This window comes from Lissotriton vulgaris, chromosome 5 (assembly GCF_964263255.1).
Source record: "Lissotriton vulgaris chromosome 5, aLisVul1.2, whole genome shotgun sequence".
Taxonomy (NCBI): Eukaryota; Metazoa; Chordata; class Amphibia; order Caudata; family Salamandridae; genus Lissotriton; species Lissotriton vulgaris.
This window is the reverse complement of record NC_141693.1, coordinates 90,035,267-90,055,198: the sequence shown is the minus strand read 5'-3', so window position 1 is coordinate 90,055,198 and position 19,932 is coordinate 90,035,267. Positions and strand designations below refer to the sequence as shown.

General features: G+C 46.0%; 1 protein-coding gene across 1 annotated transcript in view; it reads right to left on the bottom strand.

The window, feature by feature from the left end:
- The window catches only part of SLC2A6 (solute carrier family 2 member 6), a 133,421-nt gene that overhangs the window by 52,168 nt on the left and 61,321 nt on the right, over positions 1–19,932 (bottom strand). Inside the window, exons 2-4 of the mRNA XM_086920953.1 lie at positions 13,171–13,333; positions 8,682–8,888; positions 7,632–7,731 (exon numbers count right to left, since the gene is read on the bottom strand). Coding sequence (XP_086777079.1) covers positions 7,632–7,731; positions 8,682–8,888; positions 13,171–13,333 — 470 coding nt within the window. The remainder of the gene's footprint in view (positions 1–7,631; positions 7,732–8,681; positions 8,889–13,170; positions 13,334–19,932) is intronic.

Below are 19,932 nucleotides of genomic sequence, written 5' to 3'. Positions count from 1 at the left end.
TGAGTGAGGACTCTTGACTCTTTTGTTGACTGGGAGCCAGTGGAGTTCTCGGCAGAGTTCAGAGATGTGGTAGTGGTGGAGGATGTTGAGGACCAGTATGGCTGTGGCGTTCAGAGTGTTCTGTAGTTTCCTGAGTAGTTTCTGGGTGACGCATGCGTAGAGTGCGTTGCCATAGTCGAATCTGCTGCTGATGAGTGTGTGAGCGACTGTCTTTCTGGCCTCTGTGGGGATCCATCTGAAGGTCTTTCGAAGCAGGCAAAGAATGTGAAAACATGATGAGGAGACAGCCTTGATCTGGTGCTTCATAGTGAATGAGGATTCCAGTATGATGCAGAGGTTTTGTCTGTGGTCCATGGGTGTGGGGGGTTTCCAAACACAGTGAGCAACAAGGAGTCTTCCCAAGAGGGAAGGAGAAGTGTGGTTCAATGATTAGAGGGGCAGACCCTGATGCAGAGGTCTAGCCCGGGACCAGGGTTCAATTCCCCCCCTCGGCGGGTCTTGGGCTCAAAATTCCACGGACCTGATAATTCTCGCCTCGGTGCCTATTCCAATCATGGAGTCCCACTCTGCAACTCTGGGCAATAGCTTGCTTAATCTCCACAACAGCCCCCACAACGCTAAGGATGCCTGGCCTCCACCTTGGGGGTGCCCAGGAGTGGACGCCTCACACGGAAAGCCAGGATGGGTTCCACAGCGGTATTCGTACAAGCGCCTTGAGACCCTTGCGGGTGAGTAGTGCGCTATACAAGTATCAATTTACAAGAGGAGGTGCTGGTCCCCCAGGATGAGGACTTCGGTCTTGTCCGAGTTGAGCTTGAGGCAGCTCTCTCTCTTCAAGGTGGAGACGGCCTTCATCCTGTTGTGGAAGTTGTTTCTAGCAATTGTGGGCTCATTGGTGAGGGAGAGAATCAGCCGGGTGTTGTCGGCGTATGAGACAATGTTAAATCCGTGGTTCCTGACTGTGGCTGTGATCAGGGCCATGCAGATGTTGAAGAGGGTGGGTCTCAGAGAAGAGCACTGGGGGACTCTGCAGCCAATCTCTGTGGGTTATGAAAGGAACAGTGGTAGTCTGACTCGCTGTGTTCTACCGGTGAGGAAGGAATGGATCCAGTCCAGGGCTAACATGACCAAAAGACGTAGTCATTGCTACTGCCCATCAGCTCCTTGTACAAGCGAACATTAGTGGGGGCAAAACATGACCATAACAAATACTCATTGCTACAACCAATTAGCACAATGAACAAGCACACGTTATTTGGGCAAGACATGACCAAAAGCTGCTTGTGCTCACTAAATGTGCTCTACCTGAAGGATTTCCCCACCCCTCAAATTACTCTTAATTACGCGAGCGAGTAATCACTTATTTTCAGTAATTCTACATCAAAGACAACACAGAACTACCGAAATTACTCAGATTGCTCCAGTTTTATTGAAATTCCTTTCATGCCTAATTAGGTGGAGAAATACATAACCTCAGGTAGCACCTCAGATCCTGCTAGACCCAGATTAAAGTGAAACCTTGCAAAATGTAAAGTATGCTTTTAGGAGACAACAAAGGACCTTGGCCCAGGGCTTCAGCTACAGCCAACCTTAAGGTAGTTTAAACGTTTGGAAATGAAAAGTGTTCATTATAGGTGGAAAATAAGGAACAAAGGCCTAGATGTAGGTAATTTTATTTTACCACTTCTTAAATACCGAATTTTACCGATTCGGTATTTAAGAAGTGGTAAAATAAAGTGGGGGGGATGTAGGTATTACAGAATCGGTAAATACTGAATCGTTGAGATTCGGTATTTACCGATTCTGTAAATACCGATTCGGTAATGCCCATTGATTCTTATGGGCATTGAAGCCCATAGGAATCAATGGGCATTACCGAATCGGTACTTTCTGATTCGGTAAATACCGATTCCAGCAAGGGTGCAGGGGGTGTCACTTTGACACCCTCTAGCACCCCAAATACAGGCATGTGTGCCATGTGGCACACAGACATGCCCTAAGGGCATGTCTGTCTGTCACATGGCATAGGTGTGCATGCACACATGTGCATGCACACCTGGATTCGGTATTTTACCACACAATTGGATTGGGTGGTAAAATACCGATTCTGAAAAGGCCTTTGGGACTCAGAAGAGTCCCACCTACATCTAGAAGTAAAATACCGAATCGGTATTTTTACCGATTCGGTATTTTACCCAATCGGTAAATTTACCGATTGTGTAAATTTACAGATTCGGTAAAATTGGCCCCCTACATCCCAAATACCCATTTACCGGTCGGTAACGGCCGAAATCGGACGTTACCAGCCGGTAAATGGCCACCTACATCTGGCCCAAAATGCTCACCCACGTATTACAGTGAGGATAGAACAAGGCAAGTTAAACGTGGTTAAATGACAGAGGCACCTCAGAGTACCATAAAAGAGAAGGATTCAAGAAACAAACACTGTCAGGGCAAGAGGGTCTGATTTGGGCAAAATGACAAGTCATACAAGGAAGAGAAACCCCTGCTTTTTCTTTCTGAAACACCAGAAAATATATTCTTTCATTGTTACCTGTTACGAAGTGACTCAGGCTATTTCACTTCTATACTGTTTTGTTTTATCATAGCTGGGACTGCTATCACTTCACCTTTCACGCCCTGAGTGGACTCAAAACGTTGCTGCAAGCATCCCCACCAGGGCACTGACTGACAGGTGCACCTGAGCTCGAATAAACGTCGTTTGTGTTCTGTACGGTGTGTTTTTTAGCACTTGACTGCTTCTTCTAGGAGCTCAACTCTAACAGAAAGCACCATCACACACACACACACTCTCTCTCTCAATTCTATTTGTTAATTGTCCCTAATTCAGAATACAGATGAGGGAGAAGAATGCTTTCTGTGGCAGTCACTCAGCAGTGGACCTTCTTCACCCTCTCTCCATGGTACTAAAGACATTTTGAGCCTCTTTCAGAACTCTTTTGTAAGTGCGGAAGCCCGAATTAGGTGCCCAGATACACTTTCCTGCAATTGCGAAACGACTCCTGTAATAGGTGGCATACAAAGGGAAGTTCCCCCCCCCCGACCCTCTCATAGAAGCATTTGAGTCAAATTGGTCTTCACAGTGTGTATTTTTATTAGATTACATTTCTGGCCAATTACTCCATTGACCTCTCTTATTTATTGTAGAAATTCTTTAAAATTACTTTGCTTATAAACATCACAGCAATAAAAACAAGCCATCAAATATACGTTGTCATTATATTTACAACCCGCTCCGCACGGGGTCTTTTGTTTTACATTCGGGCTGTGCCAGCAGGCCACAACCAAGATAGCCTGCTCTCTTTAAGCTGACCACCCTCCGGTCAGCAGAGCCGCAGGTAAATAATCTGCCACCATTTGTGACAAACCACAGCTTCCAGGGTAGGGCTAGAGAATCAGAGCCCCCAGCAGGGCAGCCCCAAATCCCTTGCCAGCCTGGAGCCCCTGATGATTTCCAAGACCTGTTCTGGGTAAAAAATGGCACCGACCAAAGGAGTCCCTGTCATACCTCTTGCCCAGGACCCCATTTGACCTAAAATCTTAACCTTAGGGATGGGTGGGTGGGTAACTTCTCCTGCGAGCTCCGACCCTCAGGCAGGCAAATGGACAAAGAGGGGTTGCCCACTGGCTTGCTGGCTTTTCAAGCCTCGCACCACTTAATTACTTCCGGGTCGCCGGACTTGTTTATCCCTTGACTTCCGCTTGTGGGTGGCATTCCCTTTCCGGGTCAAGAGACCCGGAAGGGTTCCCAACACTCGTCCAGGCCCTTTGCTGCCCCTAACGGCGCCACACCCCCTAGGTGGGGTGGCGCCTGGCATAGGTGGCATACAAAGGGTACTTCCCCCCCGACCCTCTCATAGAAGCACTTGAGTCAAATTGGTCTTCACAGTGTGTATTTTTATTAGATTACATTTCTGGCCAATTACTCCATTGACCTCTCTTATTTATTGTAGAAATTCTTTAAAATTACTTTGCTTATAAACATCACAGCATTAAAAACAAGCCATCAAATATACATTGTCATTATATTTACAACCCGCTCCGCACGGGGTCTTTTGTTTTACATTCGGGCTGTGCCAGCAGGCCACAACCAAGATAGCCTGCTCTCTTTAAGCTGACCGCCCTCCGGTCAGCAGAGCCGCAGGTAAATAATCTGCCACGATTTGTGACAAACCACAGCTTCCAGGGTAGGGCTAGAGAATCAGAGCCCCCAGCAGGGCAGCCCCAAATCTCTCACCAGCCTGGAGCCCCTGATGATTTCCTAGACCTGTTCTGGGTAAAAAATGGCACCGACCAAAGGAGTCCCTGTCATACCTCTTGCCCAGGACCCCGCCACAGGGCGAGGCGCTTACTGGCGGACTCGACCTCCCCCACCACACTCAACTGCTTCAGTAATGGCTCCTAGAACAGTTTGTATGAACAAATCATTACCTGCTTCGGACAGATGCACCCCATCCGCAGAGTACAATTCTAACCTTGAAGTTTGTATCAGCTTGTGCCTAATGGTCCTAATACTAGATTCCCGTAGGATCTCCGCTACTGATTGATTCAACCTCTTCATTGACTTATTGACTGCCTTGGGGGGAGCTCCCAGAGCCCACACTAGCCTTGGTATGACCTCTGACCATAACAATATCGCGTTGGGCAACATATTCCTGACTGCCGCCAGCACCGAGAACAGAGATTCTTTAACACCTCTCCTACCCACTGGGATCATGTCGTTACCTCCAGAGTGTAACACTAATAGATCTGGGGTGGGCATGCCTCCGTCCATGGCCCCCCGTAAATCGTTAGGCACGTCTGCTAGGTGTTGCCCACCTATCCACACCCAATGGTGGAAAAATCCTTTTGCCTCCTGCCATCCTTCCTCGCGCGAGTTCCTGAAGGCCAACCCCGCCCTGCGGATAAAGGAGTGTCCGCACCAGCATATATGGAGCCTCTGAGGCGGGGTACCTAGGGTAATTGAAGATGAAAAGACAATCAACACAGGATGGCGGACTACTGGGGAGGCTGGCAGCTACACTCAAACTAGCTGCGGACGGACATAACGCTCGTAGCAAGCTGACTTGCATCGCCCTAACCGCTTAATAGTTTCCACTGGGAGCCCCAAGCCCGCTGCTGTTGTGGCTGCCCCTATACGGAAAGAATGGGAAGTGAAATTGGTTGAGTCTACACCTAGCTTTATCAAAGCAAGTTTGCATACCCTGGTGAATTGGAATCTGGTGAGGGGCATGCCGTTGCTGTGTAAGAGAACCCTGCTTTCAACTCCCTGCGGCCTGATACGAAGAAACTCCCTAGCCAGTCTCACCGGGCAATACGTCATTCCCACCACTGCTCCTAATTGGAACCATGTTCCCTTACCTAGAGAGTCTGTCTTAGATCTCCTGACCCTTAATTTCAGCATCCCTTCCAACATAATCAAATCTTCGCACTGTAATCCCCCTTCCCTGTCCGCCTTAGAGGCAGGGAGCAATTCTGAGATCCTAAGTGCCCCAAAAAAGGCTAATGCGTACGCTGCTCTGAATAATTGAGTCTCGTAAAGGGAAAAGCATATCTCGGGCAGTATGTCCAGGATGGCCACTAACCTGCTTACATCGATGGGTCTCCTGCTGTCTTTCGCCCCAGGGGCTAAACATTCCCAGCCCTTCACCGCTCTCCTCACCCTGGGATCCTTAGTTGGGTCTGCCACACCCTGTAAACCCGCATAGAATGCGATCGCTGACACTTGTCTTTTCATCATTGCTACAGACCTCCCGCTAGCCTTCTGATGGACTATGAACTCCAATACTCTCAATGGCGAGTAGCCCTCCCCAATACCGGCCCCGGTTAATTAGTCCTGGTATAATTGCCAAGACCTCTCATGCATGCTCTTTGTCTTGGGGGCCAGAGATGTCGTTATCAATTCAGGGGCTGTGGGGCACCAAGCTTCCATAGGCCTGATGGGAAGTTCATCATCTCTCTGTCTGCTTGCGGCCAGTGTGTGCGGAACTCTGCCAACTTAAAACGAGACAAGGCGTCAGCCGCTAAGTTGTCTACCCCTTGAACATGCCTAGCAGTAAAAAATACAATGCGCCGCAAGCATTGCAGTATCAATTCCTTCAACAGACGCAACACCCATGGGCATGTCGCTCTCTGATTTTTGATCGCCATCACAACTGACATGCTGTCAGACCAGAATACAATGTGCTTGTTTGCCAATATATCCCCCCACAAGTGGAGGGCCAAGACGATTGGGAAGAGTTCCAGAAAAGGGATATTCCGAGTCAGACCATGCCGTGCCCATTCCTCTGGCCAATGCTGCGTGCACCTCTTGTGACCAAACACCGCCCCGAAACCTACACTGCCTGCCGCATCGTGAACAATTCTAACTTGGCATTGGAACTACTCGGCATTTGCCACAACACCGAGCCACATTATTCACTCGGAAAATTGCTGCAGTTTCATCCCTATCACAGACAGGAGTACATGTCTTTCCAGAGTGAAAGGGGAATAGCACAGCCCCCTAAAACCACTGGTGGTACAGGGAAAGGGGTTTCTCAAAAGGAAATATTCTTTGGATAATTTTAAAGAACTAAAAAAGACTGCGTATGTGCACTCTGTTATACATTCATATGTGTGTTTCACTGCAAAAAGGGAACTGACAAAACTTTCTCATAGCTGTCATTTGGAACGAATAAACGAACGTGAAAACACAAACAAAAAGACTTTTTTTCAACATATGTATACAGCGTGCTTTTTACCTTTCTCAAAGAGTCTTCATCTGCTGTAATTGTTACATAAGATATTTGATTGTAAACTTGACTATACTTGAGATACTAAGTGTTGTAGTGCAGAGGCATTGTAGTTTGCTCTTGTACAATAGGCTAGTTTACTAGTCTACATTGAGCGGTTAGGAGGTAATTTCCGCTCGCCTCTTTGCCCAACCTATTGACTTTCACCCTTCAAACAAAGCGGAGAATAGGATAGTGCGCCCAGTAATTCTGGATTAGCCTAAAAAAACCTCAAAGTTGTATTCTTTCTCATAGTTAAGCGTAAAAGATGCAACTGCTGCAAGGTTTACAGGTATGACCTGGAATATTCCTGGCAATTTCAAATACGGGTGAAAATGATCAACTGTTTTTAGAATCGGGAACCAATTTTACTTTTAAATTATGAGTCTTTGGAGACCCCATATGAGCTCCACTTCCCTGTCCTTGGTCAGTGCAGGCTCGGTGAGATCAATGTATTTGACTCATCCACTTGTTACATTCAGCAATAACTTTGGGGGTCTATCTCCAGAGTAACCATCACTTTAGATGGAATAGTAGGGCTGGAACACCAGACACAAATGTACAACCCCTGACAGTTGTGTGGGTCAGGAGATATTTTTCTCAGACCTAGATATGACTGATGATTGCCCCTGTGAACCCTGCTCAGCAATCCCTAGAAGACATTAAATATGTTGTCCTTTCTTAAGATATCAACAGGTGCCACGAAGCTTTGCAAGTTTGCGTAGATATATACAACAAAAAGAACATCCCCGTCCGTGTTGAAGAAACCTCTAGTTACTTAACCCGGTTCTTGTACCAAAAGGAGACAGAAAGGGTTTGAGCTTATGTTATGATACTCACCTAAGGCATAAAGTATCAGGGCACCAGTGACTGCCATGATCTGGGGACAGGCACCCAGGAATCCCCGAACACCAGAATGAGAGATCTCCGACACATACACCTGTAAGTGAAAATGAGATCATCAGTGTGATGCCCATGTAGCATCATTAGCTGCTAGTGTTGACCTGATTAATGCTCACATATTTTGCCAGCCTAGAGAAGACCTGGCCATGCTTTACTCTAACCTGCAATGCTGTATGAGAACCTCTCTCCCCCCCAGCATGGTCATATCCTCTGAGGATAGTTCAGATCACTTGAAGACCAGATAGGTCGAGTTTGGCACTTACGCCCTTCCATTTGTGATTTAATGCATTGTCTGTAGGAACCGTAGGTGACCAGGGTGGCACAGGGTGACATCCAGCAACCTAAACTCTGCTATTATGCTTATGCTGATGAATAAATGAGTGTCACTCTGTTGGGTAATAGCAACATCTGATGTTTCAGTTTCAAGATGCCTAAGAACATTTGACTTTATGCAAGCCTGTGATTAAAAAGTTAATGCTAGGTGAAATAGTAATGTACTTGTTATAAATTACCCAACATGCAAAATGCAAAACAATTGATTGCTACTCTAGCATGTGCATCCATAAGTATGCACATTTGCATGCATATGTACGTATTTACATGCATAGTCAGACATCTTGGAAAGCTTTTTGTTATAGTTTGTCAGTAACCAATCTAGTGTGGCCGCCTGCATGTGTACACTTGCATGCACATTTGTACACAGACACTGGGTGGCCATCTTTGAATTTTTTCCATAAACTGTAACAAATAACATGCAAAGATCCTTGCCTGTTCATGTGCATATTTGTGGACACATGGACGGCCACCTTTGAGTGTTTGTTGCCATAAAGTATGGCAAAAGACCAACTACACCTCCACACTGGTCTCAATTGTTCCAAACAGGAACACAGATTACAGAGAGAACTAATTTCTCAAATACATTTTGAAGGCAGGTAAATTTTACAAGTCCTATGTGGATCCAATGGACACGCAAGTAAAATGTCTTACTGGTATGGCAGCAGAGGTCAAGCCACCTGCAAAGCCTGTCAGGATCCTTCCTAGGAGCAACATCCACACATTCTGGGCTCCAGCCATTAGTGCATAGCCAACAGCAGAAGGGATAGCAGAAAACATAATGCTCAGCTTGCGGCCCAAGAAGTCGTTCAGAAACATGGCACTCAAGCCACCAGCGATGGAACCCAACGCGAACACAGACTGTGGAGGAAATAAAGGAGATAAGGCACTGTCAGCAGCAGGACAACACATGCTGACAACAGGATCACAGAGGTCAGCTTTCCATCCTCAAGAGTCAGCATTAAATTCATGTGGGACAACATAGCCACACAAGTTAGAAACAAGACACACTGCTCAAAAGTAAGTGTACACAATTCAAAGCAACAACTACATAAATTAACAGTAGAATTAACCATGTCAGTAAGCAAATAAGTCAGTAACAGAAGCCCTCTGGCCAAGAGAAAAGCCTAAAGGATGTCCATGCTTTTAATTAATGAATTAAAAGGGTTTATGTGAAGAATCAGAAAACCGGCGCAGGGCAAAATTCAAGTAAAAATCATAAAGGTTAATCAAATTAAAAAAAGAATCATCTCAACAGAAGGCAAAATAGTTGTGTACAACCAGGAGGACCTACATTTTCTGATGTGCAAGAAGGTCCTAGGGAATGAGAGGAAAAATGGTGGTCACTATTTTACGTCCTCCCTAACTATACAGCATAATCATAACGGAAAATTGACTTGACGTAACAAAAGACGTCGCTTCACGGAATCTACCCCTTTGTTAGGAGTCCATTTTTGTTTTGTATTATGTCTTCTGATATGTGTTGGACGAAGGAATTTACAAAAAATGGAAAAGTGTGTCCTCACACACCCTTGTGGGTGTCATGCTTAATCAGTCACTGCATCTCAGCCACCAGCACAAATTCTAGTGGTGAATGAGCTCCTCATTGAGGGGATGGGTAAATGTGGAATCAGGATCTAGAAAGTCTAAAAAATCCACAGCCCTAATCCTGAGCACTTTTTGTGGTTTGGAAGTAGGGGACCCCTATATGGAAACTGTACCAGCTATACATAGGAAGTGAACATACTTTGAAAAAGGTCTATAGCTAGTAATGCATTATTCTCAAAGATACTTTATTTAAAACCCCATTACATGTGGACTCAACACCTAGAGTAGATTTGATATTTAAATTTTATAATAAAAATTTAAATATCAAATCTACTCTAGGTGTTGAGTCCACATGTAATGGGTTTTTAAATAAGGTATCTTTGAGAATAATGCATTACTAGCTATAGACCTTTTTCAAAGTATCTAATCCTGAGCACTTCCTTTTAATGGGGGTAGGTCTAAGGGATGATTAAAACCTGTGACGATGCGTGGGACTATCTATCATCCCTGCAACTGAATACGTCAATGTGTTCAGCCTGTATAGTGGCTCTAAAGGGTTCTCTGCTTTCTTCAGGACCCAGATCCTGGTGTAGAGTGCTTTCCTAACTCCTCTACTACAAGCACGTACATGCATTCGTCAACATGCACACTATGCCTATTAGTAAAGTCCTGTGGGACAGCGTTTGCTGTAGTTGCAAGGTTCATTTGGTGCTGTACACATAAAATAGCAATTACTAAAACACATGACTAGAGATATTAACAGAACAAAAATTATAAAAATGATAAAGAAAATGAACATAGAAAGAAAATACATGCTTTTCATGCTTGCAGTAACTATTTGTAAACACCATTTCACACTTGTGAACAGTGAACATAGCAAACAACTGCAACTATGTGGGAGTAGTGTAAATTATGCATAGGTTTAATCGCACATCATAAGGATGTCTTACCCTAGCTTAAACTAACGAGGGCCCCATTTAGAGGTTTATTTATTTATTTAAGTATTTATATAGCGCAACATCTACCAGGAGGCGTCAAGGCCCTTGAGGAATCTACACCTAGTGAACGTTGACTGTCATCGGCCCAGACCTTACACGAGGTTACAGAGTAAGAGCCAGGTCTTTAGGCCTCTCCTAAATGATAGCAAATGAGGGGAAACATCCCTTACAACGAAGCTTTTACAATGCAGTGCTATTACAACGCAGGTTTTACAATGAAAACCATTACAACGCATTGCGCTGGGGGCGCTTTAGGATAGGGAATAGCTTTAATTTACTATCCAACACCTTCCCTAGTGTCCACGGGGACTGGAGTTGGAATAGTAAATTAAACTATTCACTATCCAGCGCCCCCCAAAGCACTATGCGTTGTAAAGGTTTGCATTGTAAAACTGGCGTTGTAACAGCATGCGTGGTAAAAGCATGCATTGTAACGTCATACATCCCAAATGAGAGGCATTTCTCAGATCGAATGGTAGCTTATTCCACCATCTAGTGGAAATGCTAAAAAAGCTTTTTCCATCCCATCCCTGAAGACGGAACATAGGCTCCTCCATTAGCTTCAATGAGGTCGAACACATGGTTCGACTGGGGGTATACCATTTAAAGCGCTTCCTCAGATAGCAAGGTCCAGAGCTTTGTAATGACTTAAATGCAATACACAAAGCCTTTGCTGGGAAAACCCTTGTAGTCACACACTATGAATTAATAATGTACATTGAGAGCATGATCAATAACCAAAAGGCAAAGGTTAGGCAGAAAAATAGGAATGCGTCCAACACCCACAGGTCTCTGGCACTTACTTCTTCAGAGGTATTTTCCCTCTGGATCACCTAACTATGCTTGTCAAATCCTCCGAATGTTAATCATTTGAGTGGCAGTACGACGCTTAAATGCACTGTGGCTCTGGACGGAGTTTCTGTGTCACATGGGACAAGTCCCACCTACAAACATAGGCTCATATAGACCTAGTCTGGCCACATAGGGATCTGTCAATTAAGTCAAAGAAATGGCTGAATCATCTGGGTATGATCTACAACAACAGTATTTTATCATTAAAGCCGTCAATGTGTGCTCTCAGGCAATATATCCACTGTTGTTCCTTATTTAGCAAGATTTGTAAGGTGTTATTTTGATGGTCAATAGTTACTTTTTCGAGAACCACCTACTTAATATTATTTTCTGTATAGTTCTTTAACAAACCATGATTTGTCATTTGTATCGAGCTACCATTGGACCTTATATTTCTGCAAAGCTTACTAATTCTGATAAGTATTTTGCTTGAGGGCATCCCCAGGTACCTGAGGCCATATGGGCAAATCATTATATAAATAACATTTTCACTGTTGCAATTAGTGTGACCTCTAAGTATCCATGGTCTTTCCATGCCAGGATCGATCTCCTTTGTAACACCTGTAAATGGGCACACAGAGCACCTGCCACAGGCATAGTGACCTGTAACATACCGGAATCACCATAGCATTCTATCATTTGTAGTAGGGGTGACTCTGTTACTGGTGTGCACCACCCTTCTTTGATACTTCGACCCGTTAGTAGGAGAACTAGGGGAGACTGCAGATATTTTCCCCCTGCGTCTGGTGGTAGAGAGTGGCATTATAGGAAAAAACTTTTTCCTTCAAGGCTATCCTGACACATTCCATGATGAAATGTACCATAGAGATCATATCCAATATCCTAAGGATGCCATCTACTGTTTCCAGAGTCCTTACATGCGGTATGCTGGTATAGAGTGCTTCGATATCCATAGTAATGAGCAGATCACTGGTGTCACGTAAAAGGCTTTACGTATGAGGACATAATTTTCACCAGTGGTCTAGGAAACCAATCACAAAATTGAGAAAGGTGATCAAGTTGATCCCCAAGACTATCAGTCTGCATGGCGGTGAGAACTAATTTTGTGAATTTTAAGCAAGGTATAGACTTGTGCTATCCGTTGTTCTTTTGCTTCATGTCCGGTATTCCATGCTAATACTAAGGCTTCTTCAGTGATACTCTGAATAATAGCCCGGACTACATCATATCTCAATGTTTGCTCCATTGCATCATGGTACATACACTACATAATTTTTTGCTCCCTTAGTGTTGACTGTAGTCACAAATTGTGGACTGCATGTACCAATATGCAAAGGAGCAAACTTTTATGGGATATGATAAAGTGTCCGGCCACACCATTTTCTCTGCTAAAACTGATTTTCATGACCTCATCTACCATATATCACATGTTCCTAATGTTCCTTTTTGCAAAAATTGCATTCCAGCCCATTGATTACATTTCATCTGGCTCGACCCGGATAGTATGGCCCGGGTGCGGAGATTATTACCCAAGCCAGAGATTCTGGACCAACTCTGGACGTAAAGATAGGACTCGTAAAAGATCTCTGTGAGTAGCAAAAATCTTAAAGTTAGACTTTTGTCTCAGATTGCCTTTGTGAATCGGGCCCAATGTTGGCAATAATAGTCAAGGAGGACAATGTTTTTGGATTAGTCTAGTATATAAACTAAAAGATTACTAATGATTTATATATTCTTCAACGTGAGTTCACCAGCGCTGTGTGATGTATATCTAAAATTCTTACTCCAAACCACGACGTTTCCTTTGACGTAATTGTGATGACGGGGTCTCTGTTGTTCTCCAAAGCGGGGATGACAGGAGAAGGGTACACCAGCGCAAAACCAAAGTTGAAAGCACCCAAGACTGCAGCAAAGGCCGCAACAAACAACCTCTTATTTTTGAGAGTTCTGAAAAACAAATTAAGAAATGAAAAATGAAAATTATTGTTGAAGTAGCTGCAGAAAATCCAAACTTTCCTTAGAAGGACTAGTTTTCAGTTTTTTCACAAATAGTAATATTTAAAAACAATAGAAATAGTAATATAGCAAACAAAATGAATAACAATAATAAAAACAATAATAATAAGAACCATAAAAACAACAATTAACAAAATGTATAATAATAATAATCATTATTATTACTATTATTAGTGTTAAATATTGTTTTTTTAATATATATGTATATGTGTAGGAAGTTGCTTTTTTGTTGCAGTTGCCCCCTGCCCTTTTTATTGCCCCGTTAGCACTAGATGCTGATTTATTACCCTGAAATGCACTGTGGCATGCTAACCAGACCTCGGTGCCAGTGCTCTTTCCTTAAAACAAGGTGATGTTTGACTGTTTTACAATTGGCCAAGGATTTTAGCACCCCTGTTAGTCCCTAGTAAATGGTACCCCTGGTACCTAGGGCATGAGTACTAAAGGGGATCCCTAAGGCTGCAGCATATTGTATGCCACCCCAATGGACCCACTCACAATTTCCACACAGACTGACTTTGCAGACTGCGTGACATGGTGCAAACTATGAGTGAAAACATGACATGGCACACGCCTGTGTGCCATGCCAAAGTCACTGCATCTAATATAAGTAAGTCACCCCTACAGCAGGCCTTTGAGCCCTAAGGCAGGGTGTGTTATATTTTATGTGAGGACATGAGGAGATGTCCCCTGTGATGTCTAAATCTTTTTCAAGAAATTGCAACTGAACAGAGAAGCAAACTTCAGGTATATAATGAGCCCTGATCAAAATGAGTTCCCCAGCTACTGAGGCTTCACTGGAACCTATGGTGTTTGGTATCAAACACCTGGTCTTAATAAATCCATACAGATGTCAGTAGTGGATGTTGAACAAATCCATACTGATGCCATTAGTCGATTTGTTAAGACATGCACCCAGAGAGCACCTTAAGGGTGCCCCCTGAAAACCTACCAGCCTCTAGAGTACCTTGCTGACTGGTGTAGACCAGCTTGCCACCACAGACAGGTTTCTGACCCCCTGCAGATGAGAGCGTATGCTCTCTGAGGGCAGAAAAAACTAGGGGTTGGTCGAAATAGTCGACTCTGCCAGCAGAGCTCACGGAGTTCCGCAAAACTCTACAAAGTAACAGTGAGCCGAGTTTTTCACTCACATGGCTCACCAGTGTTAAATTGGTGAGCGCGAATGAGAACAATTGCACGCTAGACCCCCTTCCGGCAAGATTTTTCAACAGGGGTGGTTGCAGCAGGTCATGACCGCTCGCATTGCGAAATCTGTTGCTCGCTTTGAGGAAGCTGGCACTTGAGTAGAATACTTACTTGAGCCCCAGAAAGAAGCAGCACCCACTGGTGCAAAGCATAGTGCAGTTCACAGAGATTTTACAGTGTGGGAGAAACTCCCAGCACTAAAAATCGATGCGAGCAGTGTGAATTCCATACTTCGCTGCACGAGGAACTCCGCGGAAGTTGACAGAATTGTTTTGGGCACTTTGCCGAGTTCCACGGAGCAGAACTTCGTAAACTCCGCCCAGGCCTAGAAACAATGCTTAGTATTCAGCACATATGAAAACAGTAGGTTTCAAATACCTCTGCCTCCTTTGATATGTGGCATCGGCTTCCCACCAGACAGGGGAAATGCCACCCCTTCCCATGGCTATTTGGCACCAGGAAATGCGGTAAAATTAGTTAGTAAGAAGTGATATTCACGATCAGGCTAGATACACCCCTAAGGTGGGCTACCTGAAGTGAAGATGAAAAGTCAAATTCCCATCTTGGATTTTGGTGAAATTAGATACACTGGGTCAGGGTTATGTCCACTCCCCATAGGAAGTGGTCATATGGGGTCCAGCCACCCCAAATGTAAGTAGCCCATTAGCTACTACCTTATGCTCCCCTCAACTCCCCTAAATTGAGAATTTCTGTGGCACCCCTGACACCAGGAACTCCAATTCGATAGACACAAGAAGAAGAGGAGATCAAGAACTGAGGAGCAGCTGCGGACATTTTAGTGCCATGCCCTACATGCTTCTGTCCCAACAATTGCAACAAACCATCACGTCCTACCACTGTGTATCAGCTAAGAAACCATGTGGACTCCCAGCCCTTTGCAAATTGCCAGCAATCTCCCTTAAAGTAGAGGAGCTACTCCCCTGCAGCCTGCAGGCACCAAGCATTAAATTGTGGTCCACCATTTTGTTGCCCCAACAGTTTCACCGACACAGCTGCCACCCAGAAAGAGGTTGTCATTCTCCAAAAGATCAGATCCATCTCTCCACCAAGAGAGAAGATGCCTGGACCAATCGAAACAGCACAGCACCAATACCAAGGATACTGGAACCCTTCCAGCAACCAAAGCCTACTTGCGTCCAATCCAGACTCCAATGACATCAGCACAGTAGAGACCTACTTCAAGAGTGGCCTAGCTGTCCTTTATTTCTCCACTCAACCAGCGAGGCTGACAACCGTGAGCGCTAGTGAGGCACAAGCTCAGCAGACCTAACCACTCTACAACCGAGCGCACCAACCCAGGTTCCCAAGAACTTATTGTGGCGTCCTTGCTCTCAGGGCTCTCATGAACCTAGTCCACTGTTGGAAGCTCCCAGATGTGTCCCCCACTGTAGTCTATTTCTAGGTGCCTCCCTTCTCTCCTTTGGTTTAAAACGCAAGGCTACCAACCCAATCATCACCTCTGCGTACCGACGCTTCAGGGTAGGTAACAACAATCTGCTGGTGGTTCTTTGGTCCGTGACCCCCCTACTACCTTAAGCCCTGAAGGGGATCCGCAGAAAAGTTATTGCAGGTAACTGTATGCAGTATATGCCTTTTTCCTATAGGAAAGCAGTACAGTGTAAAGACGTATTTAAGTTGACATTTTACTTACCTGTAAAAATTGTTAACTCGAAAAGTACTTACTTGATCAGAAGTTCTTGGTGTTGAAATTTATATAAAACATGTGTTTTTTTTCTAAACTGGTCTCAGATTTATTTTGGAGTGTGTGTCTCATTTATTGCCTCGGCGAGTTCAACAATTCTTAGCACTACCCTTTGATAAGCCTAAACTGCTTGCCAACACTACCACAAAAGAGAGTATGTGGGATTATTGTTTGTGCCTCTGTAAACCAATAAGGGTCGTCTGGACCCCCAGCAGTGTACCACATTTTGGTGCACTATGTACAGAGGCAGCTTCCTACATTATATTATATCACCTACTGGCGGTCGCTAGTAGGTAGTTATAGTTAGGACCTAGTTTGCATAGGAAAAGCATTTTATGTTTTGCCATTATCATTGGCACCATTTGACGAATGTTCACAAAATTTTCAAATTCGTACATGCTCAGTTCATCTGCTGTGTTGAAAGATTCAGGGTAATTTGTTAAGCGGGGGCTGAGAAAAAGGGGGTGTCCCAAAACGCTTTTTCCCCCATGTTAGTTCCTGTAGATATTTTGTACATGCCTACAGCCCGAACCGCTGGACAGAATTGCACCAAACTTGGCAGAAAGGAAGCTCTTGGTCCAGATAGAGCACCCTTTTTAGGTCTCGACCTATAGCATTGCTTAAGCAATGCCGTTTGTAGAGATTTCTAGTAAGCGGTCCGAAAAGTCTGCCAAAATGGCATAATAGCCACAGTTCATGTGATCTATGCGCGTGCACAAACCAGCCACGTCACAATTCACCATTTGTCTGTGCCGCGCATCAGACTTCAAAGGCTGCCGCTCCCCCTCTCCCCCATCAGCATTTGTCTGTGCCTCGCATCAGACTTCAAAGGCTGCCCCTCCCCCGCTCCCCCATCAGATGTTCTTACGCGCTACATCCCTTTCCTTCACACTCTGTCACATCCTTAGCTGAGCTTCACCTCACCCCTTCCTCTGCCCTGCCCCACCCACCTCCTCTGCCCACCCTGACAACTTCCCTCCCTAAAATGTCTTCCTAGCTCCCTATTTCCTCTCTCGCTTCCTTGTTTAATATTGCCCTCTCACACAATAGCAGCATTTCCCTGGTTGCTTTCCACCGTCGCTGCTTCCGCCCAGCCACCACGCTCCTACATAAACACAGCGTTTCACTTCTTAGATAGGCCCAACACAAATGCTGTGTTGTGACACGCTGAACTCTCAGCACACACGGAGTGAGCATGTTTGTCAACAGTCCTGCTGTGAACCTTGCCTCAGTTTCTGTCCACTTCCTTTCTTCCGTTTTCTGCTTCCTGCCTCCGAGCTCCAAAACTGTATCATGGTGTCCTCATACTAGTTCCGAGCTGCCTCTCTGCAAACCCGCAGATGCTTTTGGCTGGGGGAGCCCTCCCATGCCCAGAACAATAGCCAGGTAAGTAAAACTTCTAAAAAGGCCAAGTTAAGCAGGTCCGATACGCAAGTACAGAAAGTCAGTGTTCAATTATTTTCACACAAGAATGCAAGCTATGTGCACTTTAACCCAGCTGACATTCTCAAATCACAGTCCCCTCTCTCACGATGGTGCTCGGGGGGCTGCTAAGTAAGTCTGCTGTAATAGAAGCAAACTGCCCCACTGCAACTAAGTACTCCATGGAAGCAGACAAATGTCACATGTGCACAGCCTGGTAGTTGCATTTTGATGGAAACACGCAGCTGTCACCATTCGTGAAAATAAATTAAGTAAAGCAAATTCAGTGGGTCTGCAAACATCCACATTCACTTATTGAGGCAAGCAGCTTGCCCTCTACGGATTACTTACTTATTTCACTGCACTGCACTGCACTAGCCGTACTGCACCACGTCTGAGCTCTGTCACCTGCAGCAGAATCATTGTGGTGTCAACTCCACCCTCCAACTCCACCCTCTAACTCCGCCCTCCAACTCCAACTCCCCCCTCCAACTCCCCCCTCCAACTCCACCCTCCAACTCCAACTCCACCCTCCAACTCCAACTTCACCCTCCAACTCCACCCTCCAACTCCAACTCCACACTCCAACTCCATCTCCACCCTCCAACTCCAACTCCACCCTCCAACTCCAACTCCACCCTCCAACTCCAACTCCACCTCCAACTCCAACTCCACCCTCCAACTCCAACTCCACCTCCACCCTCCAACTCCACCCTCCAACTCCACCCTCCAACTATACCCTCTAACTCCACCCTCCAACTCCACCCTCCAACTCCAACTCCACCCTCCAACTCCACCCCACACCCTCCAACTCCACCCTCCACCCTCCAACTCCACCCTCCACCCTCCAACTCCAAGTCCACCCTCCAAGTCCATCCTCCAACTCCAACTCCACCCTCCAAATGCACCCTCCAACTCCAACTCCACCCTCCAACTCCACCTCCACCCTCCACCTCCACCCTCCAACTGCAACTCCACCCTCCAACTCCACCCTCCAACTCCCATTCCACCCTCCAACTCCACCCCACACCCTCCAACTCCACCCTCCACCCTCCAAGTCCACCCTCCACTCTCCAAGTCCACCCTCCAAGTCCACCCTCCAACTCCAACTCCACCCTCCAACTCCAACTCCACCCTCCAACTCCACCTCCACCCTCCAACTGCAACTCCACCCTCCAACTCCACCCTCCAACTCCACCCTCCAACTCCACTCTCAAACTCCAACTCCACCCTTTAACTCCACCCTCCAACTCCACCCTCCAAATCCACACTCCGACTTCACCCTCCAACTCCAAGTCCAACTTCCAACTCCACCCTTCAAATCTAACTCCACCCTCCAACTCCAACTCCACCCTCCAAGTCCACCCTCCAACTCCAACTCCACCCTCCAACTCCACACTCCACCTCCAACCCCACCCCCCAACTCCACCTCTACCTCCAACTCCACCCTCCAACTCCACCCTCCAACTCCAACTCTACCCTCCAACTCACCCTCCAACTCCACCCTCCAACTCCAACTCTACCCTCCTACTCCACCCTCCAACTCCACCCTCCAACTCCACCTCCACCCTCTAACTCTCCAACTCCACCCTCTCACTCCACCTTCCAACTCCAACTCCAACTCCACCCTCCAACTCCAACTCCACCCTCAAACTCCAACTCCACTCTCCAACTCCACCATCCAACTCCAACTCCACCCCCAACTCCACACTCCAACTCCACCCTCCAACTCCACCCTCCAAATCCAACTCCACCCTCCAACTCCAACTCCACCCTCCAATTCCACCCTCCAACTCCACCCTCCAACTCCATCCTCCAACACCAACTCCACCTTCCATCTCCAACTCCACCCTCCAACTCCAACTCCACCCTCCAACTCCACACTCCAACTCCACCCTCCAACTCCACCCTCCAACTCCAACTCCACCCTCCAACTCCAACTCCATCCTCCAACTCCACCCTCTAAATCCACCCTCCAACTCCAACTCCACCCTCCATCTCCACCCTCTAATTCCACCCTCCAACACCAACTCCACCTTCCAACTCCAACTCCATCCTCCAACTCCACCCTCCAACTCCACCCCCCACCATCCAAATCCACCCTTCAACTCCACCCTCCATCACTCAGGAACACCACCACATCACTCAGGGGCACCACCACATCACTCAAGGGCACCAC